General features: G+C 36.4%; 1 protein-coding gene across 17 annotated transcripts in view; it reads right to left on the bottom strand.

Annotated features, from left to right (window-relative positions):
- Nucleotides 1-19,324, bottom strand: part of TRIP12 (thyroid hormone receptor interactor 12) — a 150,631-nt gene that overhangs the window by 27,164 nt on the left and 104,143 nt on the right. For 6 of the 17 annotated variants that reach the window (XM_073807168.1, XM_033859590.2, XM_073807173.1 and 3 more), the window contains 16 exons: nucleotides 19,203-19,271; nucleotides 18,947-19,112; nucleotides 16,570-16,687; nucleotides 16,292-16,451; nucleotides 14,304-14,457; nucleotides 12,282-12,510; nucleotides 11,838-11,956; nucleotides 9,343-9,550; nucleotides 6,740-6,840; nucleotides 6,342-6,516; nucleotides 5,053-5,194; nucleotides 4,004-4,195; nucleotides 2,570-2,721; nucleotides 917-1,089; nucleotides 454-527; nucleotides 173-372 (listed from right to left, as the gene is read on the bottom strand). In XM_073807168.1, coding sequence (XP_073663269.1) covers nucleotides 173-372; nucleotides 454-527; nucleotides 917-1,089; nucleotides 2,570-2,721; nucleotides 4,004-4,195; nucleotides 5,053-5,194; nucleotides 6,342-6,516; nucleotides 6,740-6,840; nucleotides 9,343-9,550; nucleotides 11,838-11,956; nucleotides 12,282-12,510; nucleotides 14,304-14,457; nucleotides 16,292-16,451; nucleotides 16,570-16,687; nucleotides 18,947-19,112; nucleotides 19,203-19,271 — 2,432 coding nt within the window. The remainder of the gene's footprint in view (nucleotides 1-172; nucleotides 373-453; nucleotides 528-916; nucleotides 1,090-2,569; nucleotides 2,722-4,003; nucleotides 4,196-5,052; nucleotides 5,195-6,341; nucleotides 6,517-6,739; nucleotides 6,841-9,342; nucleotides 9,551-11,837; nucleotides 11,957-12,281; nucleotides 12,511-14,303; nucleotides 14,458-16,291; nucleotides 16,452-16,569; nucleotides 16,688-18,946; nucleotides 19,113-19,202; nucleotides 19,272-19,324) is intronic. The other 11 variants (XM_033859597.2, XM_033859606.2, XM_033859611.2 and 8 more) reach the window with 6 other exon arrangements.

Genomic DNA, 19,324 nt, shown 5'->3' with positions numbered 1-19,324 from the left:
ACACACACATGCACACACACAAGATGGAACATTTGAAGTGGCTTTTAATAATAAAACATAGAATTTAGAGTCCCCTCTCTCCTTATGCAAGTCAGCCAGTAACAGGAATTCCAAAACACACAAACAGTATCAATGTTGATGAAAAACCAAACAAAATCATTTTCAGACTTGCCATATTGTATGAGTTTTCGTCCAAATGCCAGCTCTTCCTAGAGGATTGCTCTCATCATCCGTGGATTCCCGTTCATCTTCGGCCTGTATACTGAACTGCCGTACTGCCTGATACACAGTCATGTTATACGGCAGCAAATGTTCTCCGATGTAAAACTGTAGCCTGTGTCGTACATTTCCTGAATTTAAGAATTGAGCAGCCTAAATAAAGCAAAACAAAAGCCATTGAAGCTACAGGCCCTGAACTTTACACATTAAAACTTGGTAAGAACAGCACCTTACCAGAGACTCGTCTATTTCCTCATCAGAGCCATCATCGTCACTGTCTTCATCATCTTCTCTTACTCTTCCATACCCTAAGGACCCAAGAAGTCTGTTAAACTCCTAGCAATTTCATGTGGCAAAGAAAAGCCTATATATACTGGTTAAACTAACATATTCCTAGAAAAACATGTATATTACATTTTGATCTACAAAGCAGAAAGATTAAGAAAACTGTCAGATACAAAATGTGATTTCTATTACATTCCACCAGGATAAAGTAACTCATCACCCAATCAACCAAGTAAGCAGTCAATCCCTACAAAATTTCTACATACTACATATAAAATAAATGATGAGTACAGAAGTTCCTGATGCTAGGTTTTGACAGAAGCAGCAATAGGGAAATAATTTATATATCCCTTAATATTAATTTCATCCCAAATGTACACATAAACACACAATATACATGTACAGAAAGTACCTCTAACTACAAGGTATCTCTCGATTGCTTGCACCAAAGCCAGAGGGTCAATCTTGACAGGTCCACCCTTCCACTGCTTCACATTTGCACAGTCTGGATGTCTTTGTAACTGGCATTTTAACTGATGTGTGTTGAAAAATTTTAAAGCCTGTGATCCTCTGTTGAGAGAAAAGCTCAAGATAATTTATGAAAAAAAAGTTATTCTATTATTTTCAAAACCAACATACACTAACTAAAATAAAAGCAAGATAATACAAACTCTGCATTTTTCTTGAGACACAAATTAGCACTTACCAGTTATGTATATAGTAAAGCCAGCAATTCCAAGTTATTGGAAAAAACTTTTTATGATAAAATAAGAAATAAAAGAGGATGTGTACGCATGCATATGAAAACGTTAAATCAACCTTCCATCTCTGTCCCACCATGAATCTATGTAAGCGGAAATATCTCACGATCAAGATTTAATTATTTCCGCAGGATAAAAATTCCTGAACCATTCGGGCATGCTCACTTCTGCAATATTTTGCCATTGCCTACTAAATCCTATTTATTTAAAAACAAACAACAAACCCTCTCATTTTTGCTTTCAAAGATTTCAGCTACAAAATTACTTTAAAAACTAACCTTTAAATTTTACTTTGCTATAGTCTTTTGAGTGAAGCAGTTTAATAGCTATACCAGTCTAGACCTGGTAATGATATTCAACTGCTCATTTCTGAAAAGGTCTGGCAAGAGTAAGACGAGTTTAAAATGCAGTTATCTACAAGGTTCCATAACGCATGCAAACAGGGGTGTGGGAAAGAATATTCCATTATATTGGTATATACATATGTAAACAGACATATTTTACACAAATTTAGATAAAAATGTAAAACACTATGGTTTTCTCAAATATATTTGAAAGTGTCCCTTTATTTCATAAAAATCTTCCAGGACAGTTTAATAATCAAAATTAAATACCACTCTCTACATTAAATTTCAAAGCAGAAAAAAATCTAGTCCACACTGATCACTTCATTATTCAATAATGCATACTGTTTTAATTCAGTCAGAATTTTAAATATCTTTAAAACACACCAGACTGTGTTTTTTAAACCCAAACTACTTTTTAAAATTTTCTAGGCAACTAGTCATAATATTCCAGGAAGCACGTAACATTCCGTAAGAACACAACAATGAACTTAATGAATTCTTTCTGCAGCACTTCATGAGTCCTGTAAAACTACTTTATTACGGAAAAAAAATAAACTTATTTGTTAAAGCCCATCAAAATGCAAAGTTTTTGCAAAACCACTTATAATGAAATCACATTATTGCACAGAAAGTAAACATTTTATTATCCATATCTACAAACTTCTTGGAGAAAAGCTTTATATATTAAAGTACATCAATTTAAGGAAAACTAAGCCTATTACAACTTTCCAGCACAAGTTGGTTTTATATTTTCAAAACATCATGTTTAAGATACGGGGTACGACTTTATGGATAAAAATTATTTGATTCACACTTTAGAATATTTAATTTCTGCGGTCCTTATAGATGAATGTTCTTTGAGCAGACCAAGACGTCACTAGACCTCTTGCCACCTTACCTCAACAAAATAAAGCATAAAGTCCAATGGCAAGAGCACACCTAGGCAATGATCCTTACCTGCCTCCTGTGCCATTTCCACTCGGAAAGTCATGCACTTTGACTGGAAACTGTTCCATCTGGCTGAGGCAGTTGTTCATCTTGTGAACTAATGCCAACAAAGGTGCATTACCCACTGGTTCTACTCTTCCAATGGGCTCCTCTCCAGGAAGCTGAAGTTATAAATAAACCAATAGGTTAAGCAAGGCCTCATGAAAATGGAATGCTCAACAAGAAAATTTAATAGGCAGTTTTACAAGATCTAATCTACTGAACCTTTTTTGATGGATTTGGTTAGAACACTGTTTCCAAAGAAATTATTTCAATAAAGACATTCTTTCTGTACAGGCCCACAATCCCATATTCACAATTCCTAAGTCCAAAAGGCTTGAAAACACAACTCATTTAGTGGCAAAACCTGACTCAGACAGACACAAGGCCATTTGGAGTCTTTATTCAACCTTTATTTAGTAGGAATAGTCCTATGTTTTGCTGCAAAAATATTTAATGTGTACAAAGTACTGTTCAGAATCCACTGGGGATATATCAGGTAATACATGCTGTATATACTGTATGGTAGAACTCGTGAAACCCATCCAGCCCCAAGGAGTTTCAGATAAGAGATTACAGACCTGCACATAATTTTAAGCATGGTATGAAACTATATCCAATATTGCTACACATCTAATGATTCTCAAATAAACATCAATTCTGCTTTAGGTAGCTGCACAAGTTAAAATAATATAAGCAATGCCTGCAAACACTGAAAAGACATGGTGACACAGTTTCACACAGGAGACTTGTCCTTAGCCCTATTACACAGCTGAACCAGAGAATCTTCCCTAGGGATGCCTTCTCTTAAGCCATATGAACAAGCAGAGTGATGTTCAGTCAACAGTGTTCAGGTTACTCTCTTGCTCTCACTCACTGAGGGTGAAGGAACTGAAGCTGCTCTGTGGCTTCTGGTCTCATAATCCACATTATAAATGGTGATTAAGTACTCTTCAATGCAATTGTTAGTTCTGTGTTTTACATACAAAATAGAAATGTATATGTGTCTACTCTATCTTATGTCTATAGCTACACTATGTCTACTGTATTTCCCTTAAAAAAATATACTGCAAACTGCAATATGTTTAAAAACAGATATTGAGAATAAAATACATTCACAAGTGAGAGACTACTATTAATGGCTTGCCTGACAGAAAAACAAAGACTCAACGTTCATCAACCACAGAACAGGCCCTTGCTTCAAGTCACCATTTCGTTGTTTTATTATTTACCTGATGTATAAAAGACTAATGAATCCAACTGTGTATAATAAGCAAGCTAAACACTTTACCTCAGTATCTTGACCAAAAACTACTCGAAATTACTACTGGGATGAAAATATACACACTAGTGAACAATGACGCTTAAAGTAAGACACACAGGCATTATTATTAGATAACTTACCGGAGAAGAAAAAAATACATGAAGGAATCTCTTTAATCTGATCTCTCTGCTCACAGCATCCTTTTCGCTTTTAGATGTCAAATAAAGCAACAGCTGCTTCACAAATCCACTATGTTGGATTTCAAATGATGAAACATCTGACTCTGAGACTATGCTACGGATTTCTACAAGGCACTCAGCTCCACCATCCACCTGAAAGAGTTGAAAACAATATTTACTGATTTAGACAGCCTTTACTAAATGCACAATTCACATTTCCCCAAAAGCAACTGGATACTTTCTTAACACCTTTAAAAAAGAAGGCAGGGGCAGGTGGTGCATTCTTGGTAGAGCTTTGAAAAATAACACCTTACCTACACACACATTCACAAAATGTTACTACTTCATGACAAAAAACCAGTATCCATACTAACATTAAAAAAAAACAAAAACCTTCACATTCAACCAATGGAATTGTGTTAAAAAATAAAAAAAAGACAAAGGATGAGAATACGAATGGAGGAATGGAGCTACAATACCAAAATGAAAAGAGATATAACAAGAGTTCAAGGGATGGCTTTACATTAGTACATTTAAAGTATGAATGAAACAGACAACTTCTTGGAAAACATGTACTACGCATATTGCTCAAAGTATATCAAAAATGCAAACAGAGTCAAATGAAACACAAAAGGCTTAGTTATTACATCTCTATCCTCTCTGAGTACTCTCAGGCCACAGGTAAAGAGGGGTTAAGGAAGGTCTTCTCAATGCTAACACCTGTAGCTGAAGAGGACTGAGAGAAGAGATGTGCTTGAGGGACATTTCTAAAGTCTCTTCGTTTGTCAAGAAATAAGGGAGGTGAAGGAAAGAAAGTCAAAGACCAGATGTCTAGCCCATCTAATGATAAAATGATGCACGAAAAGTCAAGGGACAAGTTAAAGAAATGTCAGCAGCAAAGGTACATGTCTGGCTAAAAAGCTAGAGAGTCACCAAGGAAAAGAAGAGCAGGACGGAAGAGACGCCGGAAGAGACAGAAGTGAACCAGCCAGATGCACCAGTCACGGTACCTGGAGGTTGAGTTGTTCGGTTGCAGCACAAAGTCTCTGAAGGACATTCAATGCAGGGTTGCTTCCATCCATGTTCTCAGAACTGAAATAACGCTCTACAAATTTATGCGCCTGCTCTTTAATCCAACCTTTGATTTTTTCTCTGCCAGAAGGAAAAAGATATTAAAGTCTCAGTGTACACAGAAAGGATTTCAATTATAACTTCTGGTCAAAGGCAAATAGTTGCTACATTTAAAATCCTTTTTGGCCTATGCTTATAGACTAGTAAATTCAGATTCCACATTAACCCAATTAAGTTTCAGTTTGAAAGTGGGCTAAGATATACCTAGAGAAATGCACAGGTACTTAAAATACATTTCAGGTCATTACATGAAGACCAAAGAAACAGTTCTAACTTCTAGGGACTCTACAACCTAAGAGTTTCCTGAGTGTTCACCTGAAAGCAATTTTACATGACTGTTCTCTAAGGTACAGACATATCTGCACTGTCCTTTATTTATGTTCCCTGGAGAGCTGAAGTAAAGAACTATAGAAAAGAAACATCCACCTATTAGGTGCACAATTAGCTATGACAGCTGAGACCTCGCTGTTTAAATTACAAATTCTGATGGCTTCAGAAATCTATTTGCTTAATTATTTTTATTAACTTAAGTTCAGAACCACCAACCAACCAAAGCAATCAACCAAACAAAAAGAACTTCCTTGTTTTCCCAATGGAATTTGATTTTTTTAAATGTCTTATTTGCAGAAGCAGCACTCCTTGCTGGTATGTTACACCCAGAGCCAAAAGACAAAACAATCCATAGGATTTTAAAGAAATAATTTTTTAATGCCATAAACTGGTGTGAAATCGTTGAGCTGACAGAATTCTAAGTTTCTAAAAAAGGGCTCTGCTCTAAGAGCCTTACCTTCCATTGTAAAGGGTAGAGGAGGGTTATCATAAAAGAGCGCGCACGTATGTGTACAAAAAATACGTCCGCTTTCTTTTTCTAGAACAGAACTACGGGACAGGTTCAATGGGAAACCTATTTGTTTGGCTCTGAACATACACAACTCCCAAGTAGACATGTTGAAAGGAATTTTAAAATGTGAGACTGGAATGCAGGACAAAGCCAGACACAGGGTTCAAGAATTGAGAATCGGCTCCATCCTTGAGCTATGCCACCACCTCTGAGCATAAATTAAAGATCTGTGTCCATGTTTCATCTCCATATAATAAATATGCTGACCGAAAAATGTGAAGTTTTTCTGACCTGAGAACAGAGGTGACACAGAACCCCCCACCTTACCTGTTATTGGATATGGTGTCCTTTGAGGCGGCCCTGGCAAGACCACTAACTCCCGCAGCTCGGGCCGGTTCAATGTTGTTGCTGTGAGACTGTGCGCTTAACCTTCCCCACGTTTTTGGATTCAAGCTTGCCAGGAAAGAAGATTTAGGTGACTGAGTAGTGGTGGGGCTTTTAGCTATGAAAAGAGAATGATGATTAAATCATTTCAGTGCAATCGATGAAAACCAACTGAAATTTAAGATTCCCACTCTTAATAAATTAGCTAAAAGAACTAACAACACTGGGAATTCAGGAAACTCAGGCATGCTTCAAAGCTATCAGCAATTTTAATGAAGTATGTATCCTTAACTGCTACCACCTTTCCCTTTACTGCCTCATAGTTTCATCACAAAAATTACCTTGATTGTCTACTTTGTCATCATCTCTTGGAGGTGAATACTTTGGCCTTCTTGATCCTCGTTTTGGCAGTCGTTTTCTCTTTAGAACATCACTTAATCGACTGTCACATGGGAAAACATGGGATAAGTTTAGCACTTACCATGATTTAGTCTCATCACTCATTTAAAAGCAAGCTAAAATGGCAGAATATTGTTATAACAGGGTATTTTTCATTTAGTGATTATTTAATGCCAACTCTGCACCAATGTTCTAGAAGTGTACAAGACACAGAAAATGATTAGTTCAGAAAATAGCTAGCTATTTGACTATACTGAACTACTAAAAAGAAAACCAGGGACTTCCCTGGTGGTGCAGTGGTTAAGAATCCACCTGCCAATGCAGGGGACACGGGTTTGAGCCCTAGTCCAGGAAGATCCCACATGCCGTGGAGCAACTAAGCCCGTGAGCCACAACTGCTGAAGCCCGCGCGCCTAGAGCCCGAGCTCTGCAACAAGAGAAGCCACCGCAACGAGAAGCCCACGTGCCACACTGAAGAGTAGCCCCCGCTCGCCGCAACTAGAGAAAGCCGGCGCACAGCAACGAAGACCCAATGCTACCAAATATAAAGAAATAAAGAAATTAATTTAAAAAAAGAAAACCAAATAGAATATCTCATTAATCCTGTGTTAAACTCCAATATTAAATGCAGTACATACATAAAGCACAGGAAACAAATATGCAATGCATAAACTAGAAAAAGAATATGTTAAATTTGGGTACCTTATTTCTTCCCTAACCTAAATGACAATAAGTAAAATATACATAGCATTGAGTGTTAATATTATCAAAATACTTTCCAATATTACCCAAAGGAATTTCATGGTGTGTAATGGCAATAACATCCTAAATGAATGCATTTATAAGTACTTTTTTAAAAAATTCAAAATTATCTGTAAACAAATGTGGCAAGTGATAGTCTGAGTAGCCTATTTTGAATTAGAATATATGAAGCAGAACGTATGTAGCCTTTGCGTACTATTTTCACTATCTTTAACACCACTAGAAATAGTTTAAAATATCATCCTTCAAATAACAAAGCTACATAAAGTGGGGAAGAAGAAAAAAAGTTCTAGTTCAGTTGGTCTATGACCCAAGTAAGAAAAAGTTTGAAAAAAATATTTAAAGTCTTCCAACATCTGACATGTCTCCTGAAAACACTTAATAGTGTGATCAATATACCTGACGATCAGGACAGGTGAACTTTCAAGGAATAAACTTAAACAATTCCACCTTTACGAATTTATATAAACTTTTCATTTAAAACCATATTAGAAGAGAAAGGAATCACTTAAAACTCTGAAAGTATTTTAAGAAAAAGGTCCTTTCCTCTTTCTTTAAGAGTATCAACTGTCAGAACCTATAATCATATAGGTTCTTGCATTGCATATTTGTTTCATATATTTTACGTATGTAGCTCAGAAATACGGCATTTGTCTGAGCTGCATCATATTTTACCAAGTGCCTGTGCTATAATATAGTATTGGGCTGGCCAAAAAAGTCAGATCGGATTTTTCTGTAACATCTGCAATGACTTAAGGTTACTGCAGCAGCTGGGGGAGGGAGCGGGGCTCGGGAGGAAGTAGAGAGGCAGGCAAGGCTGGGAGGGAAAATGGCAAGATAATCCAACTTGAAAACAGTGAAGGTGGAGGGTCTCTGGCATTCTCAAACTCCTTGGACTGTGCCCACTACATGGTACCACTTAAACCCAGCAGCTTCCTAAAATTAACAGTGGCTGTGCCAGAAGTCACAGAACTGCCAAATTCATTCTTAAACCAGGCTGGACAACTGCCACCAAGGGGCACCAAAAGCAGCTGGGGTTCGGAGTGGGCTAGCTTCACAGGACAATGCTACCTTGCAGCTTGTAAGATTAAATGTTTGGACCCCACTTATTAAGTATAATGTTTTAACCAAGATCTACTTTTCAGCTTACATCAAAGAAACAAAAACGCTTTTAGAGTGTGACTTGTTTCAACACAACAAAATGAAAACCAACACGAGGGTTTGGTAATGTTCTCAGCAGCACAGTACAACAAAGGAATTAAAAAAGAGGTGGAAGCAGAGAACTTAGAACTCTCATTTGCCTTTATTAACAGCAAAAGTTCCCATATGCCAGTTAAAGATAAATGGGAAATCGGGATCTTCTTTCCTTTACAGTCTAAAAATTCCGATTTTTAATATTTTTCACTATATTAAATATCTGGATTTCTTAAAGCTGGTATGTATGCTGCAATATAGTAAATAATCGCAAGATTATGAAATCAGAAATGAGAGCTCAAATCCCGCATCTGTAAAATAAGTACATGACACTATACCAGTCACTTAGCTTCTCTGAGCCTTAGTTCCCTTGTATGGAAACACCATGTATCTCTTGTGGTTCCTAAACATGGCTCAATACAACAGGTTTCTTCCCATTCCCATTAAATATCTAACACAATATACATGGAAAAATAGAAAACGTACACTCTCCATAATATTTTACCATTTACTTCCCTGTGTGAGTCTCAGGTACCAGGGCAGAGTTAAAGGCAAAGAGCACAAAAATCGCTGCAAAACTCTGACTTACCCTTGAGGGCTCAGGTCTAAGGAATCATCTCTGCTGTGCTGCAAGCTGGGGGATCCCAAGTCAGCTGAGGCGTTAGTGGCAGCCGTGGCTGTTCCGCTGCTGACAGACGTCGTGGACCCCAAGGATCCTGACCCATTCGTACATGCCTTTGGTGGACTTGTCAACAATGATTCCGATTCTGCTAAGTGTTTTACTTGATGCATTACACCTTTACAGAGCAGAGATTAAAGAGAGTATGTGTTAATCAGGACCACCTCCCCACCATTATAAGATCCCTAAATGCTAACACGGATTCACAAGGAATGAATAAAAAGTACCCGGCAAATAGGAAAATAACTTTAGGTGCCAGAGTCTTCAACTTGACTCCAAAGAAAAGTAGTAGGCAAATTCAAAATTAAAGAAAAGATATTTATACTGTCTGCCAATACTCAAAACCCGAATGTAGGATACGTAATGGGGTCACATGTAAATTCCTACTGGAAATAAAATACCCTTTATAAAAACAATAAGCAATTACAGAAATGCAGTGCACCTGTGGCTTGATAGCCAGAAGGAAGAAAAAGACCTACAGTCATTAACTTCAAATACTACAATGAGATAAGATCACAGTAACACTACTGCCAAAAAAAGAGAACACCAGCTATTGAAGGATGGTGATTTTCACATCCTTGGAGGTGTATGAGGAGAAATGAACAGTAACTTATAAGGCAGGGTTTATATTTGGGGTTGGATTGTGGCAAGATGTACATGAGAGGAGGGGGGAATATAAAGGTGTGTGTCTGAATATCGGTGTGTAAAACTATATGCAAATCTGTGTGTCTGAATGTAGGTGAGTGCATGTTCACACAATCACATTTTTCTGGGGAAGAGTTCAGAGCTTTCCATCAGATTCTTTTTATTAAAAAAAAAAGTCTGAATGAATTCAAACTTCAGGCATTCGTTCCATAAGTATTATTTGCAGCAATCATATGCCAGACTGTGTGCTAGGGACTAAGGATATGGCCATGGCTAAGAAAAATGGATTCAGGGCACTTATTAACTAATGAGAAAGATACATTTAACAAGAAACTACAAATAAAGAGTGAACTGCTTATGAAAAAGAAAATACAGTGCTGTTGGAGCATACAATCGGGAGATGTAACAATCTAGAAGGCAGGCTAGATCTTTAGGAGTAAGTGACATTTAAGTGGAACCTGAAAGAACAGTGAGACAAGCCAGATGCAAAGGGGTAGAACCAATCTACATTCCTCCATAAACTTCATAATGTAAATGCTATATAAATATTTGGGGGCGGGAAATTCAACCTGACGGCATAGTTGATTCTACCAAAGTTTTTAAAAAAATCATTGAGAAAAAAGACCGATTCTGTTATGCTTCCAAATCAGAAAGCAACTAAAAGCAAACAACAACAAAAACAGAAAACCAAAACCAAAATACAGAATGCAAAATACAAGATAATCTAAGGCTAAAAATAAGAGTACATACCAGGCATTTATGTGAGCATAGAAAACCTGATTTGTTAACCATAGTTATTATCTCTGGGAAATGGAGAGAGTTTGCCTTCTATTTCACATAAATGTGTAGTGCTGGATTTTTTTTGAAAACTCACTGCTATTTGAACAGAGCTAATAAGAAACAGCGAAAACTTCTTCCCATTTGATTCCATACTATTACACTAACATGTCTGTTACATTCTCAAGATGTAAAGAGAGATGAATCCAGCATAAGAAAAGGTGATCAAAAGAATGGAAAACAGATCATATGCATAAAGAACCAGAATTGTTTCTAAGACTGAAGATAAAGTGTTACGTGAGGGGAAAACACCATCATTTTCTGCATCCTCACAAGACCAAAGTAACCTAATAGACCAAAAAGACCCATAAAGAGATTTCTGTTGACGAGAAGGAACTTTTGTTATCTTGGCAGGTTTAAAAAGAATAAAACACCCAAATGAGTGATACAGTTTCATCTTTGAGGTCTTCAAGAAAAGAATGGAAAAGTATCATGTCCCCTAGGCTGATTTCGACATTGAAATTCCTCAAATTAGAGGACACACCAATTGCATTCTGAAGATTATTCCAAGCCTTGAAATATTCCATTATCTAGATAGTGAAGTAAAAAAATAATCCCTTTTACAGCTGTTCTGATCTACTAACAGGATTCCTTGGGAAAGTGACCTCTGACTTTTTCAAAAAATTTTTATGGGCAACTATATGTTATCAGCATAAAAAGAAAAGTCAATGATTGCTTCTGGGCCATAAACACTCAAATCATTGAAACTTACTAAGTGTTCATCAACAGACAGTGAATCTCACACAATCTATAACAAAAGATTTATAAAAGATGCTCTATATGTATTAAAGCTGTAAGCATGCAAACATCTTACATAAAAATAACAGTTTAATTTTTTTTCTATAGAGTATAACTATACTTCTACTGAAATAATGTTTAGACTAAAAGATTAACCATGAATTAACTATCATGAACGGCATTACCTTCTCTTCTGAAATAAACACTAAAAATATCAGGTAACTTCTGCATTAAGATCTCTGCCATCTGAAGTGCTCCAACTACTATCTTCAGGTCTTGGCTTGATAGCATGGAAGCAATATGACTAAAAAAAGAAAGCATTTGTATATAAAACATTTGTCTGAATTTGATAATTACTGCTGGCCATCCTACTTTAAATTTGAGAGCAAAATATTTTAAGTGTCAAACCAATCCACCAGAACAAGAATTTTTCTTAAATGCTCAACTTCTGCATTTAATTTATTCTTTATCAAAGGTGTTTGTGAATACAGAAAGACAACGAAGGGCTCAAAATATTCCAAATAAACTGTTTTGTGCATATTTTTTCTGTACTATTTCTTTAAAGATTTCTGAAGTTACTTGCAGAGACTTGGATTTCTAAAGCGTTTTCACCACTTTCATGAACACACCTTGAAACAGCATGATTTTTCAGGACATCCTTTAGAAGTTCGGCATCCGCGAAATAAATTATCCTAAGAATTGCTCTAAGGCACTTATGTCTGACCGCAGGTCCTGCTGAGGAACTATACACTTCATAAAGAACACCAAATAATGTCTTAATAAAAGACTTAGCCAGTTCCGGATCCTCTTTCATAAGCTGTGCTCGAGCATCATCCTTCTTTAACTCTGAATATCCACCTGTAATAAAAAAAGTATAATCCTAAAGCTACAGACTTCAGAAACACAATAAAGTAAATAACATAAAGCATTCAAGCTGATGTAATTATCTGGAATGCTACAAAAACTTTTTGGTTATAAAGCAAATTAACTTATCTAATGCAATCAACTGAGGTCTATAAATGGCATTAAGACAAATTTTAGCCAGCTACAAAACCACCGGCCATTCTGGCCAGCTGAAAAGCACGAGTCACCACTACACTGGATCTCTTACTTTTACTAATATATGTTCCACAAAATATTGGAGATGTTTCAGTATTAGCCAGTTAAACCACTAGTAAGAAATAAACAGAGCTGAAAAACTGGACAGTGAGTATGTAGCAAGAAACTGGAAAAACAAGATGACCTGTCACTTTGATTAGAGGGAATAAGGTGCAGGGGAAAGGTAACAGATGAAAAGCGCTAGAACAGGGGTTGGCAAAGTATGGTCCAAAGGCCCAATCCACCCACCACCTATTTTTGTAAATAAATTTTATCGGAACACAACCACATATATTTGTTTACATATTGTATATGGCTGTTTGGCAGCTACAAGAGCAGTGCTGAATACAGAGACTGCATGGCCTGCAAAGGTTAAAATATTTACTATCTGGTCCTTTTCAGAAACAGTATGCTGACCCTTGCACGCTAGCCTAGACCTGCAAAAGCAATGAACTAAATCCCTCAGGAAAGGAACAAATGACAGAAACCTGAAAAGAAAAAAGAAAATCACAATCACCTATTCTTCATTAATTAAGAGAATTTTGGTGGGAAAGTATAAAATAAAAGGTTGGAAAGAACTAATATGATGGGGTGTGAGTGGATCCAAAGGTAAAACAGGGATAAAAGGATCGGATTTAAAAAACTGCATGGGCTGCAGGGAGCAAACTGGCGGTTGCCAAAGGGGAGGGGGTGAGGGGAGAAAAGACGTAAGTGAGGGAGATTAAGGGGAACAAACTTCCAGGTGCAGAATAAAGGAGGCACGAGTAAGAAATGTACAGCATGGGGAATACAGTCACTTACTGTTGTATATACCACCTTTGGTGACATATAGTAAGTAGACTTATCATGGCGATCATTTGAAATGTATAGAAGTACTGAATCACTATGTTGTGTAACAGGAGCTAACATAGTGTTGTAAGTTCATTATACTTCAAAACCAAACTCAAAGAGATCTGATTTGTGGTTACTGGGGCGGAGGTGGGGGGGGGGCGACGGGGGGTGGACTGGATGAATGCAGTCAAAAGGTATAAGCTTTTCCAGTTGTAAGGTAAATTAGTACTAGGGATGTAACGTACATGACAAATGTAGTTAACACTGCTGATGTTATATATGAACGTTAAGAGTTTCTTACCACACACAAAATTTTTTTTTCTATTTCTTTAATTTCTATCTATGAGAAACTGGATGTTCACTCAACTTATGTGATAATCATTTCATGACGTAAGTCAAGCCATTATGTTGTACACCTTAAACTTACACAGTGCTGTGTGTCAATTATATCTCAATAACACTGGAAGGCGGTGGTGGGGAAAGGGATGCACAGGACAATTCTGACTAGAGTCCAGGACACTGCAAATCACAGAAGTAGGAAAATCTTGGGGAAGATGCCAGTTAATATTGGCTCATTTGCCAATTAAAGCAACAACAAAAAATTAATTACTACTATGCAACTGTCTTAAGTTTAATAACAACACTCCATAAAACAATTATCTGTTATTGCAAATACTACTCACAGACAATACAGTACTACTTTTAACTCAAAAGATACTTACTACTGTTAGTATTGGCTAAGGGGTTAGGTTTTCTCTGAATGGCACGTGCTGTTCCCGTGTCCTCATTGATTTGCTGCATAGAATTAAAATCAATAGTATAAACTCGTCCCAGAGTGGACAAGCTTATCTCATCCTCACCGACCTGATGGGCTGCCTGAGAGCAAAGAGAGAGAAACCTTGAATATAAACATGGAGAAATTTATCAACTTAAGACACAGTGGGAACCCTCAATAAATGCTAACTTACATATTTGTTTCATCAGGTTTTAGATGATGAAGTAACTGAATATACAAGTTTTAATAGTGTGGATGTGACAAAACTCATTCACTCAACAAACCGTTTTTAATTAAACACAAATATATATTACAGGACCTTTCAGGTCCCCTGAGACAAATACAGGTAAAATCCTGATGAAGGATCCAGTCATGTAGAATCACTGACATGAAGACGACACTATTTGTGTTAAAAAGGCCTTGAAGACATTGCTGACAGAAAAAAAATTGTTATCCATAAATCTTAGTATCTAATTCTTAGGTTAAAATGTTATTTACAGCATGGATTCCTAGCAGCCCTTCAAAATCCTCCTTTAAACAAAATGATCCTATAAAATTATCCTTAGGAAACAAAAAAGACTTTACATTTAAATGATGCCCTAAGATTGAAAGGGACACAACTGGAACTAAAGAAAGTAGTCCCCAGGGGTGGCAAGTATTACAAAGTATGTATCTCAAATGAGATAATATGATTAACACTGTTTGCTTGATTTTAGACAGCCTAAAGAAGTGATAAAATATTCATTCTTATGGAATTCCTTGGTTGAATGGAAGACAGGACTCTTAGGAAATATAAGACAGTTAACTAACAGTGAAAATACCATCATCGGGAAAATGCTAAAAAGAAGAATGCTCAGCGTTAGAGACCACGACCTACTTATAAACTAAGGCTAACAATGCACGAAGACCAGTCGCCTTTAACTTCCTCATAACATAACAGCTAGCTCTGAATTTAGATATTTTCATAAGATCTTCCAATCTTGTAACATGTTTTTCACAAACTCATTTTTAGAAACTAACTAGGGGAAAGGACCTTAAAGAAAAAAAAGGCTATTTAAGTGTCATGTCCTAAAAAATTCTAATAACACAGGTTGAAATTAGAAATTATATTAATACTTAAAGTAACTTATATATGAAAACATTAGTAAATGATGCTTGACATCTCAGATAATGCAGTGACCCAACACTTCCTAAACTAGGGCAAATATTTTCCTAACCTGAGAAATTTTTGAAACATTTCTGTGCAAACTTAATATGAAGAAATATGGAAAAAAGAATAAAATCACACATAAAAACCTTCACAGAAAAATCACGAAATATTTTAGTGTGCTTCTTTCCTTTGCCATTATTCTTCTTTTCTTTTGCAGATTTCCCAAGAGTCAGTCACATAATTTTTTTGAACATTTTGTTTTCATTTATAGCATATTGTATTTTAAGTCATTAAAATCTATCCCATTACGGTCTGGATTATATACAAACCTATGTATATTTCACAATTTACTTAATCATTCATCTAAAGCTATATATTTAGATTGTTTCCATATTTTTGCTCTTTAAAAATACTGAGAAGCAGCTACTTGTATGTAATCTTTGCTTTTGAGAGATTTCTTCTGGATAGGAGATAGAAGGGACTTTTAGAAACACGTAGCCTAACTCCCTCTCATGTTTCCTTTCAGAAATGAGGAAACTATGGAACAAAGATCTTAAATTACTTGCTCCAAGTCAATCAGGTAGTGAGCAGCAGAAGCAGGACTAGAACACCATGTTTTCTGACCTGAACAGAAATGAGGACCTTGTTCTCAGGAGACAAAATGAGAAAATCTTGAGTTAATTCAACATTGAGCACATTTAAGTACACAAGTCCACCTCCCCACTCCAGCCCTACACCCACTCTCCACCAAAATAAGACATATTTAAACGGTACGATGAAACTACTACCTCAATGATCCGGCTGTCAATCCTGTTATAGGGATGCCAAAGGCCCCGGTCATCACGCCACTGCCATATCGCACCATCTGTGTTCTGTGCATTTCCCTTCTTCAGCATGGTATCAACTGCAAAAATGCCTTCTTTTGGTAAACATGGCATAAGTTCACTGAAAACGAAAGGTGCAATTATTTTAGTAAGTAGCTTCCTGAGCTGTCAGTAAATACCAGGTTTCTAAAGTAAAATACCCTCATATAAACCACAGTTATTACTGGCCCAATCTTTACCAGATCAGAGATGTCAGTTCATACAGTTCTTGAGGACTTCGTGGAACAAGATCAATCTGTTCCTGACAACTTCCATTGGAGGCACCACACAGGAGAAAGTGAAGGGTTTCTGCAATGTCTGTAAAACCAACAACAAAAAGCAAAACCCTATGAAACTACTTATATTGCCATATTTAAAAGGCAATCATTGCCTAGGGGGGAAACAATTAGAAATATTTTCTTGTACAGCTATATACCACAGAAATTAAAGTGAAAAATCCAAATGAGTTGTCATTAAAACCTTAAAAAAATTATGAAGATTTAAACAAATTCTTTCTGAGGACTTAAAGTTTGAGTCCTAACCTTCCAGCAAGACACCTAATCACAAATCCACTGCAGAGACTTCAGGGATCTTGTATTACTTTCCTTGAGGAGCTTTGCAAAAAAGTGTACTAAACATATTTTATCCTCGACTCAAGTATATTTGTATATTTGTCTTCAATTCAAATATACTGAAAACATGTGACCAACAGAACAAAACACAGCAGTTAAAAGCATCTGAAATTACCATATTGTGATCAGGAAAACCTTTACCTTAAATGACAGTAAGCATGCCAACTAAATTTAAAGATCATTAAAATATCCTCTACCACAAGCTTCCATCCCCAGAAGACATCAGTTTATGGAAGAATTTGCATGAAAACTAGTTTAGTGTACTGACACTGACAGTGAGTGGAGGAAGCCCCCAGGCTCCAAAGGTTTTGGTCATTCTAACAGCTACGCCCTAAAGACAGGGCTGTGTCTCTGTTGGTATCTATAAAATACTACACATATGCAAAATATAAACATTTCATTGAAATGTTCTGCCAGTAATCAGTAAGTTCTGCTGTCAAGGAAAGTATTCACCATTAATTTGGGCAGAGACGTGTGGATAAATCTCTGACTCACTGAAACTTCACAAACAGTGATTAAAATTTTTAAGCAGTTCTTGAAAAAGTCATTTTGCCAACTTTCTTAAGAAATATGAATAGATGGCAATGGTACATTATTAACTTCTTCTTTTTTAAAGAGATCAGAGGATGACAACAAAATGGAAAGAACCAGAGAGGTTCGCGTTACTGAAGTAGAATGATTATGCGGCAAACTTCCTAAGTATGCAGAAGAGGTGAAAACATTCATCATGCTAAAGAAAAAAATTCCAAAACGTTAAAACAAACAAAAGTCAGACAGGAATTTCCCAAACCAGGATATAGGAAAATGCTGTGCCACGCCACACGGTAACAAGAGATAATCCTGTAGGCAAACTTCCAAGAAATGGGAAAATTCAAGGGGGCCCTAGGGATTTTAATAAGCAAAGTACATTATGACTACGCAAAAAAAGAGTTAAACCTTTCCCAAGCTTATCTAGGCAGAGAGGACTTTGTTCATGGCATAAGCAAAACAGTGTTCTCTGGGATACTAAGTTCAGGAAAGACTCAATGCTGTAAGAGGAATTTCTTCAATAAAGCACCTCAGCAACACTATTTTTCTACAAAATTCTGTGCCATGTGCTAAAATTCATAAGTAATGCGAAATACAAAACTGAGTCCCCCCCTCCATCCGCCCCCAAAAAAGTCCTCTTATACCACTTAATATACTGTTGGAAGTGGTGGGACAAAGACTGTTTTGTCAGTGAGTGTCATCACTGACTCCCAAGGTAACGTCCTCAGAGATTAGAATTATGGACATGAAATTAACCACAATGATAGGTGCTTCATAAAAAAGTGATCAACGCTCTACCAGCAATAATCACAACATACGGATGTCTTCTGACATTAACTTGTGAAATCTAAGGTTTAAGAGAGTAATGGGCAATGGCAATAGCAGTGCGATAAAACTCGGTACCCTGCACATGTAAGTTTGGGAAAGACTTAGAAATATTAAAGTAGCAAAGATCAGAGACATTCATCTGTGTAAATAAGTTCCAACACTTTGAGGGAAGAAAGCATTCTGGGATCATAAACTGCTGGAAAATCTAATATGGGAAAAAAGGACTACCTATAAGCAAAAGAGAAGCAGTTACTGGTAACATAAAACTCAGAATTCTCCTAATGAAGCATCATTACTTAATTGATACTGTACAGAAAGCAATGACTTTGGGTCTTTAGCCCTACACCAAGGGTAAAATTTTAATATATTATATACTTTAAAAATTGTATGTAGGCAGCATTACTATATTGTCACAACACAAATTTATTACATATTAACATTTTTCTTCCTTTACTATCCAGTGCCTGTGATATTAGCCATTTCTACTTGCTTATGTTGACTTTACTTATTAACAGAAATTAAACTCACACACACACACAAACACAAGCTGTTTTTCCCGTATAAAACAGAATAATAAAATAGCACTTACTTTGCTTCATAAGTTGAACAGCTAAAGTTGGACAGTTGGAACACATCAAAGAAAACATGCGAACCACCATTATAAACATCCCAGAACTTAGAATTGGTGGAGTTACTACCAATAGTTGTTGAACATTTGTTAGCAGATCTTTGGAGGCAACCTGCTGGAGTAAATTCTTCACAAACACAAGAAAGAAAAAACTGTTACTTCGTGAGGCAGCAATTTAACAACTTCATGAAAATACCAACAAAGACTAAACGCTTACCTCCTCATGTTGAAAGTTGTCCACTAGACGTGCAAAACAAAGGCAAGTGCTTTCTACTGACTTTTTGTCCTTTTTAATAAAGGAAAATAAAGTTTGTTAATATAAAACATTTTCACTGTCGT

This window comes from Tursiops truncatus, chromosome 7, assembly GCF_011762595.2.
Source record: "Tursiops truncatus isolate mTurTru1 chromosome 7, mTurTru1.mat.Y, whole genome shotgun sequence".
Classification (NCBI taxonomy): Eukaryota; Metazoa; Chordata; class Mammalia; order Artiodactyla; family Delphinidae; genus Tursiops; species Tursiops truncatus.
The sequence above is the reverse complement of the archived record's forward strand: the minus strand, read 5'-3'. Positions and strand labels throughout refer to the sequence as shown.